Source organism: Garra rufa, chromosome 9 (genome assembly GCF_049309525.1).
Source record: "Garra rufa chromosome 9, GarRuf1.0, whole genome shotgun sequence".
Lineage (NCBI taxonomy): Eukaryota > Metazoa > Chordata > Actinopteri > Cypriniformes > Cyprinidae > Garra > Garra rufa.
Genome location: NC_133369.1, coordinates 25,337,365 through 25,356,234, shown reverse-complemented (window position 1 = coordinate 25,356,234; position 18,870 = coordinate 25,337,365). Strand labels below are relative to the sequence as shown.

General features: G+C 42.5%; 1 protein-coding gene across 3 annotated transcripts in view; it reads right to left on the bottom strand.

Moving 5' to 3' along the window:
* cicb (capicua transcriptional repressor b) overlaps window positions 1–18,870 on the bottom strand; it is a 56,300-nt gene that overhangs the window by 9,047 nt on the left and 28,383 nt on the right. For all 3 annotated transcript variants that reach the window (XM_073846545.1, XM_073846546.1, XM_073846547.1), the window contains exons 7-16: window positions 17,693–17,880; window positions 17,486–17,618; window positions 17,211–17,308; window positions 11,325–12,183; window positions 9,910–10,049; window positions 9,627–9,787; window positions 9,250–9,431; window positions 6,547–7,014; window positions 6,117–6,439; window positions 5,246–5,394 (exon numbers count right to left, since the gene is read on the bottom strand). In XM_073846545.1, coding sequence (XP_073702646.1) covers window positions 5,246–5,394; window positions 6,117–6,439; window positions 6,547–7,014; window positions 9,250–9,431; window positions 9,627–9,787; window positions 9,910–10,049; window positions 11,325–12,183; window positions 17,211–17,308; window positions 17,486–17,618; window positions 17,693–17,880 — 2,701 coding nt within the window. The remainder of the gene's footprint in view (window positions 1–5,245; window positions 5,395–6,116; window positions 6,440–6,546; window positions 7,015–9,249; window positions 9,432–9,626; window positions 9,788–9,909; window positions 10,050–11,324; window positions 12,184–17,210; window positions 17,309–17,485; window positions 17,619–17,692; window positions 17,881–18,870) is intronic.

Genomic DNA, 18,870 nt, shown 5'->3' with positions numbered 1-18,870 from the left:
GTCTCCGTTCCCTCCTTCAGGGAACGTGGGTTACCTTCGTAACCTAGACGTTCCCCTTCAGTCGAATCACTTCGACGTTACATGGGAACTAGCCCTATGGAAAAGGCCACGACCCTGACGCCGCGTTACGCAACAACTTCACGTGCTGACAAGTATACGTGCCGACAGGCGAAGTGTAACGTAACCTTCCCAACGCCCTGAGGCCCAATAAGGGGGCCCTTCCAGGGATGCCAGTTGTACTGAAGCATGGGTTGGGGGGGCGGAGCACATGAAATCTTTACATGTGGAAATGAGAATAATTCAATATATCCATAAAGGTTTTTAGGGATACACGAGGGAAACAGCGGTCTCCTCCGCTGGAATAATAAAAAACTAAGCCACAACCTGCGGGGCAAAGGAGACCCAGGCAGGATCACAGTGCAGGGCTACTCCGCGCCTAGCCCTGACTGCGGGGCAGGAGGACCCAGGGTTCGCCGGAGGGAACATTCTGGGAAATAGCGCACGGATCCATGTGGGAATGGCGCCGCAAGCCGACACCAGCCGGTCTTCCCGCTCACCTGTGAGTCCTTATATTAGGACACGGGAGAACGGCCTCTACGCAAGGTTGTAGAACCAAGCGAAGGTGGGGTGTCGCCCAGCCCGCAGCTTCCGGTTTTTACATCTGCTGGTGAGGTGCCATGAACCAAGGATCACGGCTGTCCCTGAGTATAACAGGGAAAAGGCATCTACCACCCAGTTAGCCAACCTCAGTTCGGGGAGCATTCCCTTTCTGCTGAATCCCGAGGCAGATGAAGCTGCTTGGTGCGGCTGAAGTGCCGAGTGACTCTAGTTTCACATATTTAACGACACAACATCGCAAGACTGGGTCTGCCTCCTCCAGGGCAGAGCTTGCAGGTTCACCACCTGATCGCGGAAAGGCGTGGTGGGAACCTTGGGCACCGGACCGGGGTCTCGACGGTAACGTGGAAGACGCCGGGCCCGAATTTCTCGACACACTTTGCTGGCAGAGAAGCTTGTAGGCCCTCTTGATGGGAGCCAGGGCAGTCAGGAGCGCTGTCTTAATGACAGGAATTTTAGCTCGACTGAGGCCAGTGGCTCCAATGGAGCGACCCGCGGCCCTGAAAGGCGACGGGGAGATCCAAGAGGTATGAGGTGCGTTCTAAGCACCTCTGAGGAACCTGAGCTTGTCGGTATCCCACCCTCTTAAGGAAGCCAGGGCAGTCAGGAGTGCTGTCTTAATGACAGGAATTCTAACTCGACTGAGGCCCACGGCTCCTAAGGAGCAACCCGTGGCCCTGAAAGGCGACGGGGGGTCCCAGAGGGTATGAGGTATTTCTTGACAGAGAAAACTTGTAGGTCTCCTACCCTCTTGACGGAAGCCAGGGCAGTCAGGAGCGCTGTCTTAATGACAGGAATGCTAGCTCGACTGAGGCCCATGGTTCAATAGGAGCGTCCCACGGCTCTGAAGGCGACGGGAAGGTCCCAAGAGGGTATGGGGTGCGTTATGGGCACCTCTGTGAAACCTCACGACCAGAGAATGCTTACCTACTTTGCTCCATCTACTGCATGTGATATGTGGCGAAGCCGCGGCATATACTTGGAGTGTCGAGGGGACAGCCTGCGCTCAAACTCTCCTGCAGGAAGGGAAGCATTACTGCAATCGTGTATCTCTGTGGGTCCTCTCTTTTTAGCGAGAGGAATGCCAGCAAATAGACCTCATCTCAGTGCGTAAGCCTGCCTGGTCAAGGGAGCTCAGTACCGAGTGATAGTTGTATCACAGCCTGTGAAGGCCGGAGAGGTCTGGGGTGTCAACCTTTCGTGCCCTACAGGGAGGGACTGCCGCGAGGGAGAGGTTACTAAGACCTGAGTCCGGGTGGGCCATCCTTGTAGCGCAACCAACAGACTACTCCTCGTCCTCCCTGGACTTGCACAGTGTCTGTGCAAGGAGGCTCGCTGGGGAAGGGCGTACTTGGGCCCCGGAGGTCAGCTGTGTGCCGGCGTTACTCTGAAAGAGGCAGCTGGCAATGAGAGGAATCGGAAGACGAGCGGATGTGGCTGGCCTACCGATATACTCCAATTAGCTGCGTTACGGGGTGGAGTCGCCATCCTGCAGGTGGGTGGACTGCCGTGAGAGCCGATAGACTGCAGCCGATAGATAGCGGCTCTTAGCGGCTAGAGCTGTCATGTGCCCCAGGAGCCTCTGATTTTGAGAGGGACCGCTGTATTGTTCTGATTAACTCAGGGACTACAGCACTGACTGCGCGCTCTATTTGTAGTAAGGCGGGCTGTCTTGTCGGACCGAGTCGGCTCCCTGACCGAGGAAATGAATCCCCTCGGCTGGCCTGAAGGACCAGATGGCGGGGGTGCCGAAGCACCAGGTCCCTATGCTCGCACAACGGAACTCACGAGTGGGCTATACAAAGCACCAGCCGAAGAGACGGTTGATGATGCGAACTCCTGTCTGCCGAAGAGGGGACAGGGGAGCTCCCATGGCCTGAAAAAAGGCAGGAAGGAGGGGGACTTGCCAAATGGAAGCACCTCACGCTGAAGAGCTCGACCCCCGGAGCAGACCGCCGAGGGGGTGTGCGTCGGGGGGGAATCGAGACGCGACAGCGGGTGCTCTTCAGGCAGATGGCTGCAACCCAGCCCTGGAGACGGAAACATACCTGTATGTGCTTCGTCGTGAGCGAGTGTGCCGACAGCCTGAAAGGGATCGGAACAGAGCTCCATCCAGGGCGGATATTAACCCACCACACTTAACTGGACACGTGAAGTCGGGACTGAGAGATCCCGACCTCGTCCCGGGGGAGGGACAGGCTGGATCGCGTCCTTCGCCAGTAGGAACGCGACCTCCGCAGGCAGAACAGAGGCACGCCTGCCCGAATAAGAATGTAAGGGGTACCTCTGAGTCTGGGCGGACGCCTGGGCCGGGCCGTACCGTCCGTATCAACCAGCGTAGTGGTATCAAGGGAACGTTGACCGACGTGACCGTGGTGGGGCAGCCTAGGGGGAGACAGGAAAGGGGACAGAACCCAGAAGGATGAGCGTCCTGGGGAAGTGTCTAACTGCACTAAGCAGTGCTTACCTTCTTCCCTGGATCCCGCGCTGGCGAAGACCAGCCGCGAGTCTGGTTCCGAGGAGTGTAAGTGCTGCTCAGGAAGAAAACTCGAGGCCGAAGCCAGAGGTGAGAAATTTGCTCTTTTCATTGAAGCACACAGTGGCTCCCGGCCCTCCACCGGGAGCGGGGAGCGTAGATGTTAGCATCCCCTAAGGAGCAGTCTCAATCACCTCTGGAGGCCCGCGTCAGGGACGTTTCGCAGTTTTCTTGCGAGTGTTTCGGGCCGGTCCCTGTGCCGCGGGCGGCGCCACTCTCCTGCGGCTGGCTCTGCGCTTGCGGGCCCTTCTCGCCGACCTTTTTCTTTTTTATTTTATTTTTTTTTTCTTGAGTAACCTCCAGGCCGATCCCCCTGGCGGCTCGGAGGAGCATAGCCGAGAGCTCGGAGTCTGCCTCCGACGGGGCAGCAACCGCGGAGGGGCGCCGCGCCGCCGGAAGAGCGTCCTCACTCCCTGACTCTCCCTCTGACGCAGCGTCAGACATCTCTTCCTCCTGTGGAGCGCCAAAGGAGACGCCCAGCCCGGCTGGCGGGGAGGCGTACTGCTTTGGCATCTCGACGGGGGTATGCTGGCGGGCGGAAGACCGCAGGGCTTTTGGAGCCGGCGGAACGTTCGGCACCGTGACTCGAAGTTCCCCCTCGTGCCTCGCCACAGCGGCGGAAAAATTCCGCAGGCCGTGGGGCGCGAAGGGGGGCCTGCCCGCGAGCGAGCGGCGAGTCCTCAGCATTCCCATGGTCATGCTTTCGCAATGAATGCATGAACCATCCGTGAAAGCTGCCTCAGCATGTTCGATGCCCAGACATGTGAAGCAGCTTTCATGTCCGTCCAGTGAGGTGAGGAAACTGCCACACCCAGAAGCGCACGGCCGGAAAGCCATTCTGAAAAGAACGTCTTTACACAGCCGTGAGAAATTGCTCTTTTAGTCCCGGTCTGCCCAGGGAGGAAACCGCGGCACCACTGTGCACTCAATGGGGCTTACTCGCTGGAAAGCAGGAGGCTTTTATGGCCGTGAAAACGGCCGCCCGCGGGACCCCGCTGGCGGCGCCGAGAAATTCACTCTTTCAGTAAAGCTTTGTTTCTTATTCGATCGGCGCACGCCAGCAGAGAAGAACAGCAGCAGGAACGTGAAGTCTTTCTCTTTGAAGATTCTTCTTCTGGAGAAGGGAAGGCTTGAGCATGAAGGCTCTGAAAGCGAAAGTCTGTTTGAGTGATGCGCGCCGCCATCTTATATACCCGTATGTACGGGGGAGTGGCCGACGCGCACGTCCACTCGCCAATTTGCAATTGGCCTTTTTATATAAGGCTCAGAGATGATCGGTCTCTCAGGCGAGATCCCATGTAACGTCGAAGTGATTCGACTGAAGGGGAACTAGCTTCTCTGTTCTTTTTGTATTATATCTATCTATTTTTAGGCCTCTAACACTAGCTTGCCTTATTCTATTTTCTTTTTATTTATTATATAATTTGAAAAAAAAAAAAAAAAACTTGTTACATGTACTGCATTGGGCTAAATGAGACTTGTCATAGCACTTGCATGTTATTGCTCTTTTGTTGATTTTGATTGCTTCCATTGTCCTCTTTTGTAAGTCGCTTTGGATAAAAGTGTCTGCTAAATGTCTAAATGTAAATGCATTAAACAGTCAGTGTAAATGCATCGAAATGCCACTTAAAATGCAGACTGTGTCACCTCTGCATTGCAGACAAATTTTGTTAAAACCAATTTCATTTGATTGGTAACAGCCCTACAGTGTCTTACTACTTGAAGTTATTGATTAAATGTAAGAATCTGACACAAAAGATGATGCATACATTTAATTACATAAGAAAAAATGGCTTTATAAAGGTAAAAAATCAATTTAACCATATTGGAAAAGTTAATTTCTGTTACTCCTGCAAACTAACCACCGCACAGAATATAAAGAATATCAAAAGTTTTGGGAGTCAGCTGTTCAAGACTGTCTGTCAAAGTACCAGCACAATAAAATGCTCAGAATATTGTCGCATTATCGTTATCGACAAAATTCCAGAAAATATCAAGATTATCGAACACCCCTACAACCAACATATAATGAATATGGAGCTAAAAATAAATAATTTTAGTACAATTGAAGCCATATTCCAAGAAACATACTTGTCAACAGAATCGAACGGTCGTTTGAGTGGTGGGGGCCGGGCCTTGACTTTTTTAGGTGGTGCATCTTTATCACCATGAGACGGGGCAGGATCTGATCCAGAGGGAGGAGGCAGTGGAGAAGAAGGGTGGGAATCCTTCCATTCAGCCTGAGTGGAGAAAAGATATAGAATGAGCTTTATCACAGAGGGAATTTTTTTGTTACTTTACATAGTATTATTTTCAAGAGAGATTTCACACCAAAATAAAAATTCTGTCATTAATTACTCACCCTCGTGTCATTCCAAGCACAAAAAGATAGCAAGGACTTTGTTATAATAGTCCATGTGAGATCAGTGGTTTAACTGTTATGTTATAAAGCTACGCAAATACTTTTTGTATGCAAGGAAAACAAAATAACGACTTTACTCAACAATTTCTTCTCTTTTGTTTCAGTCTTCGATGTGTGTTCATAAGAGTACCACGATGCATGTGTGTTCTGAAATTTTTTAATAAAGACATTATTTTTGTTTTTTACGATTGAACCACTGATATCACATGGACTATTTTAACAATGTCCTTACTACCTTTCTAGGCCTTAAACGTCAGTTGCGTTGCTGTCTATGCATGGCCAGAAAGCTCTTGGATTTCATAAAAAAATATCTTAATTTGAATTCCAAAAATGAATAAAGGTCTTACAGGTTTGGAACAACATGAGGGTTAATAATTAATGACAGAATATTAATTTTTGAGTGAACTATCCCTTTAACAAAAACTGCTTTAAATAATTGTGACATTTAAAACCTAATATATTTGACAACTAACAAACTGATATAATAAACAAAATGATTATGTTAATAAAGTAACTGGCAGTCAGGTTAACAATGCTAACCTCCTTAGCATTTGCTTCTTTGCTGCGGCCACTAGGTGTAGCACTCTCCGCTACAGAGTGGGCAGGGGCTTCTGCAGATCCCTCCTCTGGTGGAAAGGTTGCAGGCGAGCTCGTCTCAGCTGCCTTTTCTATCTCAAATGAAAACCGACTAGCACTCTCTTTGTCCTTCTCTCGCTCTCTCTCTTTCTCCCTTTCCCTCTCCTTTTCTCGTTCTTTGCCTCTCCCTCCTCCATCATAACTGCCCACTGGGATATTAGCCACTGTGGCTTTCACTTTCTGAGGAGGCCTTGGCGTGATCAGTTTGGGCGTCCCCGGAGCACTTCCTGTTAAAAGAGAGAAGAGGGACTGTGAGTAGTCTGAAAGAAATCCCCACTTCAAACAATACCATCGTGAAAGCAGATGGACATTATGATGTTAAACTCTCTAGTACCGGAATGGGAGATTTGAGCAGGGCTTCCAGGCTGCAGTGGCACTGAGGTGCCCTGTGGGGGCGCAACTGAACCGCTACTGCTTTTACTCGGAATCTGGAACTGTTTGTCCGGCTGTGAGAGAGAAACCTTCTCGGTCTGTCTCTCAGAGGACTGCGTGTAGACCTGACTGTCCGTGTGCTGCCTGTCCAGTGTTCTCTCCTGGTGCAACTGTCGCTCAGCGTGTGCAGAGACGTTCCCCTGCCTGTCGGAGGTTACAGAGGTCATGGAGGTTGTTGTGGTGTGTTTAGGAAGGATGTGTGGAGATAGGCTAGAGGAACTGGACACTGTGTACACCACACTGGGTGACACCGTTGCCATAGACACCACCCCAGTTGCCAAGGTCACATTTGTAGGGGTGTAGATGGCGGTGATGGCAGGAGCGTGAGGAGCGTTGGGAGACTGGGCCGGGGCCAACAACGATGGCTGACCTGGTGAAACAATATATAACAGCAATGCAACACACTTTACAAACATCCAAAATGCAAACTAAATTTTTGTATTCTTTTTTTTATTTTTAAATCACAAAAGAATATATAAAAGATCAACTGAATGCTCCAAAATTTTTAAAGGGATAGTTCACCCAAAAATGAAAATTCTGTCATTAATTACTCACCTTCATGTAGTTCCAAACCCATAAGACTTTCGTTCATCTTTAGAACACAAATTAAGATACTAAGAGAAATAAGAGAGCTTTCTGACCCTATATAGACAGCAACACAACTGACACATTCAAGGCACAGAAAGGTAGTAAGGACATAGATATAATAGTCCATGTGTGGTTCAACCGTAATGTTACGAAGCTACGAGAATACTTTCTGTGCGCAAAGAAAACAAAAATACTGACTTTATTTAACAATTTGTTCTCTTTCGTGTCAGTCTTCTGTGCATGTTCATGAGAGTACCGCGGCACATGTGTCAAAAGACTGAAGCGTCATAAAAAAATTATTTAATTTTGGATCAGGTTCGGTTTTCTGCATTTTCGCATCCATAGGAAGCATTTTTTATAGGGAAATATGATGAATATATGAAAAAAACGCATACCAGTGCTAATTTTGACAGTAAATTTTGATTGAGTCTTAAGGTCATTGCATACTGAGTCCAAAATTTTTGTATGCGTTTTTTTTCATATATTCATCATAATTTTCCTATAAAAAATGCTTCCTATGGATGCGAAAATGCAGAAAACCGAACCTGATCCAAAATTAAATAATTTTTTTATGATGTTTTATCATAAAGTTTCGGAGGCAGTGTGAAAATGTGACTGTCACATGATAAGGGCCTATTTATTTTTTAACATGCGAAAATTTTTGTGCAATGACCTTTAGTCATATTCTTTTGACTAAAATGCCATTTCGTTTTAGTCATATTTTAGTCATCTAAATTGTTTTAGTTATTGTCTAGTTTTAGTCAACTAAATACCATAAAAGTTTAGTCAACTAAATCTACAGTACATTTAGTCAGCTAAAATCTAATGGGTTTATTTACAGTGTAATGCATTTATTAAGCATTTCTCAAAAATGACCAAACTCATTGTATAGGTTTGATATTAAAGTTTTATCATGATAGACACAGATTTAACTGCTGTGACATGAAATTTGCCTTCATATTAAAATTAAATGAAACCACTTTTCATAAAGAAACAAGAACATGGTATTTTTTTGAATGAAATACCAATTTTATATAGGCTAATTATGCATTTTTTATAACAACTTGTTTACCACATTCTTCATTTCTTCAAGCAGACATTTATTTATATAAATAAATTTAGATTCATCTTTATTAGGGCTACTAAAGTGATTCAGTCAGACAATAGCAGACAATAGCAACTAAATTGCTGCTGTCCCTTTAAAACCGAATGCACGGATGCAATGTACTGATACATGTCTGCTATTCTCCCAGCTGTTTAAATTCACTTAAGATGCAACCGAGTGTGTTTACGTGAATACTTGTCAAAACAGACAATTCAACATCATTTGTGTATTTCTATGTTCATCAGATGAGAAAGAGTACTTGTGAGAGGCACTGCTTCAGTATCTGCGTTCAGAAAACCAGACCGAATTGAGTTCTCTTTTGCATGGTCAAATTTATCCATGTCTGCTCTTCTTTTACTCCCAGATTTTTGAATGTTTTATGAGACAGCAAGTGTATGCTAGTTTATGTACCGCCGAATAGATCAATAGGCTATGAGATACAGTTCAAATATACAAATCTAACCTCCTAACCACACAGCAGATTCGTTCAGAATGAATTTCTTCTCAAATCGTCCCTCCCTAACAGTTTTGTTGTTTTTATTCGTTGACAAAAATGTCAATAGATTTTAGTCATATTTTTTGTCATTCAAAATTTTTTTGTTTCGTTATCGTCTCGTTTTCGATGATGAAAATTATTTGTCAATGAAATGACAAATGGATTTCACATGGACTATTTTAACAATGTCCATACTATCTCTCAAGGCCTTGAACGTCAGTTGCGTTGCTGTCTATGCAGGGTCGGAAAGCTCTCGGATGTCATCAAAAATATCGTAATTTGTGTTCCAAAGATGAATGGAGGTCTTACGGGTTTGGAACGACATGAGGGTGAGTAATTAATGACAGAATTTTCATTTTTGGGTGTACTATCCCTTTAAAGATGTACTAAATTATATTAATTAAGAGTCCACTGACCTGCAATCAGTGGCTGCACCAAAGTCTGACCCGGATGAGCAATCGCTGCAAAGGTCGCCAAGGGTGAAGGAACATACGCAGATCCAGGTGTTGCTGAAGCTGTCTGTGAGGAGGAGCCTGTTGTCGTGGGAACTAATGGCAAAGGAGAAGGAACCCCAGGAGTGGACTGTACATAAGTGATTCTGTGGGAGAAAAGTGATATTTACAGAAACCAGATTAGACAGCTTTTACAAAGAGTGAGAGCAGCAATGCAGGGTTATTCTCTAGTGCTGCAGCACTTCAGGAGTGTAGGAGTTGTTAAACTAAGAGTGGGGGAGATGTTTGTGCGTGTGCGGCTAGGTGAGTAGAAGTAGGCCTGTGAAAAGTGTGCGTTATACCTTGTAGGTGGGGGCGGTAGCAGCACGGTCTGAGACGGGGTAGAGCCTGGGGCGACCACTGTAGCTGTTCCCATAGTAACAGAAAACGGGCTCCCAGGTTGGACTGGTCCCGTAGAGGGAAGCTGAGACTGGACAACAGGCATCGGCGCAATCTGAATAATCTAGAAAGGAAACAAGAAGACGGATGCTGCTCAAAAAAGATCACACTCACAAATAATAATTAGCACTAATTGGTTATTCGGTGTAAATTTGTTATTTAAGCATTTACCATTTGAGATCTCACCTTGCTTCCTGCTTGTCCTCCGTTCTGAACAGGAAGAGGAGGGGCTACCAAGGGAAACTGCTGAGAGGGGGCAGGAGCAGCCCTCACTGTTGCCATGGGAACCAGCATCTTGCCCTGCAAGACTGGTGACTGTGTTTGCACTGCAGAAGAACAGAACAAAGTGTTTAAAATAATTGGGTCTTGTACAGAATGTTTTATCTGGCACAGTACAAAACTATGGAGAATAGCACCTGTAAAACCCAAAGTTGACATGATGATGGCTCTGAGCCACAGTACAATGAAAAATTGATCACTTTTACACATACAGGCTTTTATGGAAAATGAACAGCATTTTTTCTGCTAAGAGATCATGTGTTAAGAGCTTCAGCAATTTTCTGGGTACTGGTGAAGTTCCATTTTGGTGCTATGTGTGAACAAAGCCGCCTGCTGTCAAAAATCCTGTCTAGACCAGACAAAAGCGGCGCATTAAAATTAAACAGCTAAGATTATAATTCATACGTGTATAAAGCTGTCTGTCCTGCAGATGTACAGTTGAAGTCAAAAGTTTACATACACTTGGCAGAATCTGCAAAATGTTAGTTATTTTACCAAAATTAGAGGGATCATACAAAATGCATGTTCGTTTTTACTTAGTACTGACCTGAATAAGATATTTCACATAAAATATGTTGACATATAGTTCACAAGAGAAAATAATAGTTAAATTTTACTGTGTTACTATCTGAATGATCCACAGCTGTGTTTTTTTTTTTGATAGTTGTTCATGAGTCCCTTGTTTGTCCTCAACAGTTAAACTGCCTGCTGTTCTTCAGAAAAATCCTTCAGGTCCCACAAATTCTTTGGTTTTCCAGCATTTTTGTGTAGTTTGGCCCTTTCCAACAATGACTGTATGATTTTGAGATTCTGATCTTTTCACACTGAGGACAACTGAGAGACTCATATGCAACTATTACAGAAGGTTCAAGCGCTTACTGATGCTCCAGAACGAAAAACTATGCATTAAGAGCCAGGGGGTATAAACTTTTCAATGTGTAAATTTTTCTTAATTTGCCTAAATACCATATTTTTTCATTTAGTACTGGCCTTCAGAAGATACTTACATGCTTCTCAGAAGACAAAATAAGTTAAATTTACCCTGATCTTCAAATTCAAAAAGTTTTCACCCCCTGGCTCTTAATGCATCGTGTAACAACACAGTATTATGAATCAATTGTATGTAAGCTTTTGAACTGGGTCATTTTTATAAATTCAATTATTATTTTCTCTTGTGGACTATATGTAAATGTCTTTAATGTGAAATATCTTATTCAGGTCAGTACTAAATCAAAAATAACATGCATTTTGTTTTCAAATGGAAGAGTATTAATATGGTGACATGACACATGAGTGTATTATTAAAAAGTATGTATCCTCACCTCTGGCTCCTGGGCTAACTACACCCACAGCAGGACTGGAGACGTATCCCGACTGCTTCCCGTTGGCCAACGAGGCGTGAGTGGGCAGAGCTGTAGGTAGGGTGAAGATACTGGTTGGCTGACTGGCCTGCTGAGGGGAGGGGCTCTTGGGATTGTTGGTAGAGAGGGTAGGGAGAATGTATTGGACCTGTGTTATGGGTTTTGGGCCTGATGAGGACGCTATTGAGGCGGAGGGGAGAATGTGCGACTGTAGAACAGGCAAAGGAAGTGGACCGTTACTATGAGCAAGTGGGGCCGATGCTGGGGAAGCTGGGTTTTGTGGAGGAGGGGGTGTGACAAGCTGTACAGCGGGTGGGGCTTGGAATGTGCCTCCCAAAACTAGATTGGTCACCAGCCCCCCTTGAGCTCCGGATGCACTAATAGGACTGGGCGATGATGAGGAATAGTACCCACCCCCTCCAGCTGAAGCTGTTGCTGGGTTTCCTTGGGTACCATGTCCAATGAGAAGCTGCGTCTGTGGTGGAGCGGGTTTTCGGTCATGTGGAGACTTGCTTGCGATTGGCACCGGTGTGCTGACCACAGGACGCACCACATTTGTGACAACAGTGGACGCCACTCTCACCGCTCCTAGCACTGATGACACTCCCCCGCCAGAACTGACCAGGATAGACTGACCCGCAGAGGACAGGGACACTCCTCCGTCACCTTCCCTTCTGTCTCCATCACCTCCCTCCACTGTTCGCTTTCTCTTTGAGGAAGCATCGCTAAAGCGTCTTGAGGTGGGGTAGGAGGAGAGAGACACGCTCCGACCGTGACCAGGGCCGTAAGACGAGGAGCAAATCACAGGAGCAAAAACTCTCTGATGCCAGAAGCAGAAGAGAAAAGAGGAGAAAGTAAATTAGCCAAAGACAGAAAGTATTTGCAATGATACAGATCCTTTACCAGTTAATAAAAATACTGTGTAATAGCCTTCTGTAAACTTCATTAATAATTAACTTAGGAAAAATGCTTAAGGACCACAAGCTTTTTTCTAGTTCTACAGAGAGCAAAGTGTTTATTTTGCTATTTTGTCAGACTATATTTATTAAGGGACAGCTCACCATTTACTAGGGATGTAACGGTATCAAAACTTCACGGTACGGTAATACCTCGGTATGAATGGCACGGTACGGTATTTATTGAATCATTTACAGGAAAAACAAAACTAATGAAGAGACTCGAAAAAAGTGCCAGAAGTGTTTATTAAACAGTTTACATGAACACTGAACATATCAATGGCATACAAATTAGCCATCTATCTGTAAACTTTGAAACAGGAACTTCAATTTTTCAATTTTAATAACAAAAAATTATTAAACCATGTAACCACGTAAATTTTTTTCGCAGTACTTTAGCCTACTTTGTGTAATAACGAAAACATTAATTTCAGTGGAAAAATAAGTCCAAAACTCTCTATTTTAACATTTTGAACAATAGGGCTCAATCAATCTTTTGCTTTTTTTTTTTTTAATTCTTATGTGTTTTAATTTTTCTGATAATCAAATGAAAGCATAAACATTTATTTATTTTTAATCAAATGAAAAATAAACCCTTTTAATTTTTGGCAAACAAAAAGAGGTTTACTGTTAAAATCAATACATGTTTAAATAATACAACGTTTAAATAATAATTGTAGTATTTTTTTTCTACAATTAAGTGGTTAATCTTGTTGTAATATTTAATTTTTATTATATATATTGTTTTGTGTAAATTATTTAAATAGGAATATATAAACACCTACATTATACTGTACAAAAGTAATACAAGACTAATATTGTTCTGTTTCATGTTAAACCGTACTTTTATTTTGACAGGTTGCCGTGAAGTTTCTGTGTGTACAGTTTGATATGATGCTAGTTTTCTCAAATGAAACGGTAAAAGTGACACTCACAGCAGCTTTGGAGATTGAGTTTATTTGTTCATGTGAGATGCAAATGCCAAAAATTAGCGGGAGCATCACGCTTGCTTCAGGATGCATGTAGTAAAAAAACGCGTCTCCACCATTCATACATACAGAGGCAAACGGAACATGCAGGATTCATATTAAAACGGTCTTTTTGCATTTCAGTTTTCACAGACACTAGTCCATATCGCGATTTGAATTAAGTGACAGACCAACTTTTGATTTATTCATCCAAAAATCAACGAATTCCGTGGAATTCCACGCTATAGTAAATTCCGTTTTTATGAATGGAGTCCTGCGTGTTTTCGTGGAGGAGACAAAAACGCGCGACCATGTAGAGACAAAAATGACATGCCTTCGTGTAAATAAGATAAACAACATAAGGCAATTTAGTTTGTTTAATAAAAGAACAATGTATAGACCTGTTCTATAGGAAAGATAACCTTAAATGAGTTCTATTGTGATCTGGCGCTATATCGAAAATAAAATGAATTTGGCGTTCAAGGGGGCGGGCAACAGACCGCAAAGGATGATGGCCACGCCTGGGCTGATGGGAATTGTAGTTCCTGCTACCTCCCGTTCACTCCATTCGCCTGAGCAAACTTTTCTCAGAAGACCTATCGTTTTATCGAGTCATGTGACCACGGTAGTATCGAAAAAATTTGCTATTGCGGTACGACGGTATTTACAATACCGTTACATCCCTACCATTTACTCACCCCAATGTCATTAAAGTTGCTAAGGCCTGTTTACACCCAGAGGAATGTTTGGTGCAAAAAATCAGTGCAATAAACATTTAAAGGGGTCATGACATGAGAAACCAATTTTCTATTGATCTTTTGACATAGAAGGGGTCTTTGTATGTTTAATACATCCTGCAAGTTTCATAACTTAATATTTCCTCATCATCAATAAAATAGCATTTATGTAATAATCCTCAGAAAATGTCTCATTTTGGATCCGAGGTGCAAGGTGACGTCACCTAGGCGTAGTCGTTTGCCTCCAGTGCAATACATTGACGAATAATCTTTTTCTCACCATAGGCTCCACCCACTGGCGTTTAGTCGCTTAACAGCTGAGACTTGAATACACTAAATGCGAGTGACGCATCGCGTAAAAGCAAATAGAAATTACAATCACTGTCGCTATCTTGTCTGTGCTGGATACAGTATACAGATGCGCGTTCGCTTTCTGACACAGTCCATGCGCTCAAGTCTGTCGTAAGTAGGACAAATGAAGTAAAAGAAAATTTGCTTTGACGCATTATGTTTAAACAGCTCATTCATGTCTTTGTACAGATATCAGAAGAATCCAGGGGAACAATTGCATTGTTTATTTTTTAATGGCAGAGGATTGTTCGGAGCATGCTGTTTTGTAAATGAGGCAGTGTCATGAAGAGTTTACAAAGAAACATTTGTTGAAAAAAGAAGCAGTACTAGACTGACTGCAGCTGCATCACAAACTGTAAGTAAATTATTTCATAATGCTTTGTATGGAAATGACAGTTTTTGATCATGTTGTCAAAACATTCACATGCAATAGTGAGTGAGCAGGGCACTGATACTGTTTCCTATGCAATGACGTTAGCCAATCATAACAGTGGCCAGAGGATCAGAATGAGGATTGAAAATAATATTTTTTCCACATTTTTTTTTTGTGCAAAAAAACTTCATTAACATTATAAGTAAATCTGAAAAAAAAAAACATTAAAATAATAAGAAAAATCCATGTCATGACCCCTTTAAAGTTAAATGAACGATTGTTAATGCATCTGTTTAGACCAACTTGGACATTGGAATTCATTCAATGCAGTGGATTTTTTTTTTTTTTTTTTTTTTACAATGAGTGAGTTGTCTTTCACACTGGGAAAAATACTAAAATTTCTATTTGAAGCCTAGTTTGAAGCAATGCAAAAACCATTTACAGGGCTCGAAATTAACTTTTTTACTTGGTAGCACTGGTGCTTCCAACTTCAAAAAGTTAGGAGCACCAAAAAAAATTTAGGAGCACCTAATTTCGTTTTAGTAAAGTGCCGATCTTGATTCTTCATGGTCAATTCTTAATGCAGATGTTTTACAAGCAAATGGGCTGATTCTGAAAGCCTTTTTTATACATTTATTTTACGCCTTAAGCAAGGGACAAGAATGAATGAAAATATGAGTTAATGAACAAGATGTTTATTTTCTCTATTATAGTTACAACAATTTAAAGAGGTTAAAGAAAAGAGTTAAAGCCATTTAGAGGTAACCACTGCATTTTTAAACAATCTACAGTATAAACAACAAAAAATAAATGACACTTCTTTCTTAGTCGTGTAGACAATAAATGCAGGCATGATCAAAGCGGGCTACTCTTTCAATATTCAATATTCAAAGTGCAAATGACCAAATTTTTACGATACAGAGCTATAGACACAATACAGCTTATTATAGCCCACATACTAATAACAGCCTAGATATTTTACGTAGCCTAATTTGCGCGCATTAGGGAGTCGCTCTCTAAACGTGGGGTATTAAAATTGCTTTTGAATGCATGTGCGAGTTTTACTTTTGGTTTCGTTTTAACGATCCCGCGAAACTCTCGACGGTGCTGCGCGTGCATTCTACAATACAAGAGATTACTTTAACAAAACCATTTGAAAGTGGGAGGACACCAACGGGATTTTGAAGTGTCCCGAGTGAAAATTACGCCCCTGTGTGATTGGAACTCTGCCGCTGAGTTATTATCTGATTTGAATTTATGCCGCGATGTACAGTATATTGAGACGGAGGCGGCAGAATTGTATCTGACAGAATGTACGCTGTAGCACGAAATAGATTTCTTCAAAAGCAGATTGTGGAGACCTTCTAATTGTCCACAATCAAAGGAGAGAACGGCGAACCTGTCTCTGTATTAGCTCACAATAGTCTGTGCAGTAGTTAGGCTAGCCAAAGTTTTGTAAAGAAATGAAAGTAAGTCGCAACACAAAAAGTTCTCGCACTCACACAAATGCTCGCAAATATAATTTGAGGTCGCGCAGATTAAATTCTGGGAGCATATGATTTCGAGCCCTGATTTACTGTACTTCTCGTTTCCATACATGCTGGTGGATGGTGATGCATATTGCCAAACTCCATAAAGGATAATACATAGGTATATGACTTGTTCCGTATATTCCAAGTCTTTTTTATAGCCATAAAATAGACTGTAATTTTAGTCACTGTTTACTGATAATGAACCGCAGTCATGCATAGTGGTACTCTCGTGAGCACGCATCAAAGACTGACAGAATTTAAGAAATTGTTAAATAAATTTTCGTAGCTTCATAACATTATGGTTGAACCACTGATGTCACATGAACTATTTTAACAATGTCTTTACTACCTTTCTGGGCCTTGGACACCGTAATACCGTTGCTATCTTTGCAGGGTCAAAAAGCTCTTGGATTTTATAAAAAATATCTTAATTTTTGTTTCGAAGATGAACAAAGATCTTACGGCTTTGGAATGACATGAGGATAAGTAATTAATGACAACATTTTCACATTTGGATGAACTATCCCTCTAACATGTTCAAACACAGTAATCAAGTTAACTTAGTTTATTTAAAATGCAAGAACTAATGGCATTAGGCACTGAAGATGTCAAAGATGGTGTGACACGTCCAAACGTGCCATTTTTTAATTGATCTCAAGTGAGAATGAGATTTGAGAGCTTCAGTAGAATGAGGGTCTATCAGTGAATAACATCCTACATTATGGTCTTTTCCTTACACTAAGCTCTTAAATAAATGTTGGGTTAAATCTAACACAAATGTCATCTACAAATGTTTTCAGAGTTTAACAGTATAAATCATCGTGTTCCTTGGAGCACGTTCATTTTTAGGTGATTTATTACTTTAAACATTATATTTTTGTACAGATAAACACAGACAGACCAACAGATGTCAAATATGCGAGATGATACCTTGCGTTCTCCTTCATCTCCAGATCCATTTTCACTATCACTGTCTGTCACCCTCTCCTTACACTTCAAGTCAATAGAGCTGCCCGGATATGAGTCCTCTGAATAACACATGACACGCACATAATGACTGTTACAACACAACGACACAATTGCCAAAAAACACAAAAGTCTTAGTGATGACAGAAATGACATCAGCACTTACTAACGTATTTTTAGAAAATGCTTATGAATCTAAGAACCTAAGAAAGCATCTCAGATGATGAAGTCTGACTCACCAATGACATCATCATCCCCCTCTTCTTCACAGATGACCATCCGTTCTTCATCGCTTGTCATGTCCTCACTTACCCCCCTCTGTGTCTGAGAGAGAGCACCCCGCCCTGAAACCTGACCACCATCACCACACATCTAAAAATACAAGAGGAGTTAGTTGAGCATGAATCTTTGAAACTGTGTCACTTGCACAAGTGAGTGTGTAATACCTGTGCGAGCTCAGCGAGTGCCTGTGGATTGCCTCTCTCGCTCCTCTCCAGATTGTGCATGGCGCTCTGAGAGAAGGCACGAGGACGAGGCAATTGACCATGTCCCTCACCCCCGACTCGCTCTGACACGCTCACCATACCAGGCCCGACACCTTTGAGCTCCATTCCCATTGACACAGATGGAGGTTCTGAAATAGATACAAAATAGATAGAATTTGATATTATTTTCTGCATCCATCATGGAAAAACTAAGCAACAGGATACAACAGCAGAGTGTAACAGTGACTGGCCACTTTTTCAGTGGCCTTGGTTATGGAAGTATTTCCCCCTCTTTTATTTTTTACCACAGGGATTACAAAAAAGTCTTTGTAAAAGCCTTACAAACCATAAACCAAACCAGCTGGCTACAGGCAATATTCTAACTTTGATTTAAAAGCAAAAACTATTTGATTATTTTTTTCCCAATATTCAATCTATTATATCATTCGCATTGATTCATGGTATTGGGTGTTTGCTAAGAGTTCCTTTGGTGTGATTTGCTCTCTGTGATTCTCTGATTAGTGGATATTTCCTTGCAGAATCATGGGTAATGTAGTTTTCACCAGGAACTGTGCCGTTAAATATGATTTTTGAAGTGGCGACAAAAGATTATATATTATTAATTAATAACCTCACATATACATGCCTCTTTAATGTCTATAAAGAGTTAACAGATTTATTTTGTTTAGTAGCCTACATTTGGCCAAAATATAGAAAAGATGATGTGGTATTGACTGTAACAAAAGCGCAGTGTTTTTTCTTTTTAAGTAAAGAAAATGCTGCACGTTATTATTATTATTATCATACATTATCATTATACGTTTATATATTTATATATATATATATATAAAAAGAAAACATTATTAACCAGTATTTTTTTTCCTCAAACCAGTTTCGGAATGATAATAATACAAGCCCTGCTGTACAGGCATCCCAAGTTCGAATCCCGTCTGGATCCCGACCCCCCCCTTTCCCGATCCCGCTTCTTTCTTTCTTTCCCACTTCACTTCCTGTCTCCTCTACACTGTCCTATCCCAAACAAATTGGTAAAAAAAGTAAAAAAAAGTAAAAAAAAAAAAAAATAAAAATAAAATTATATATATATATATATATATATATATATATATATATATATATAT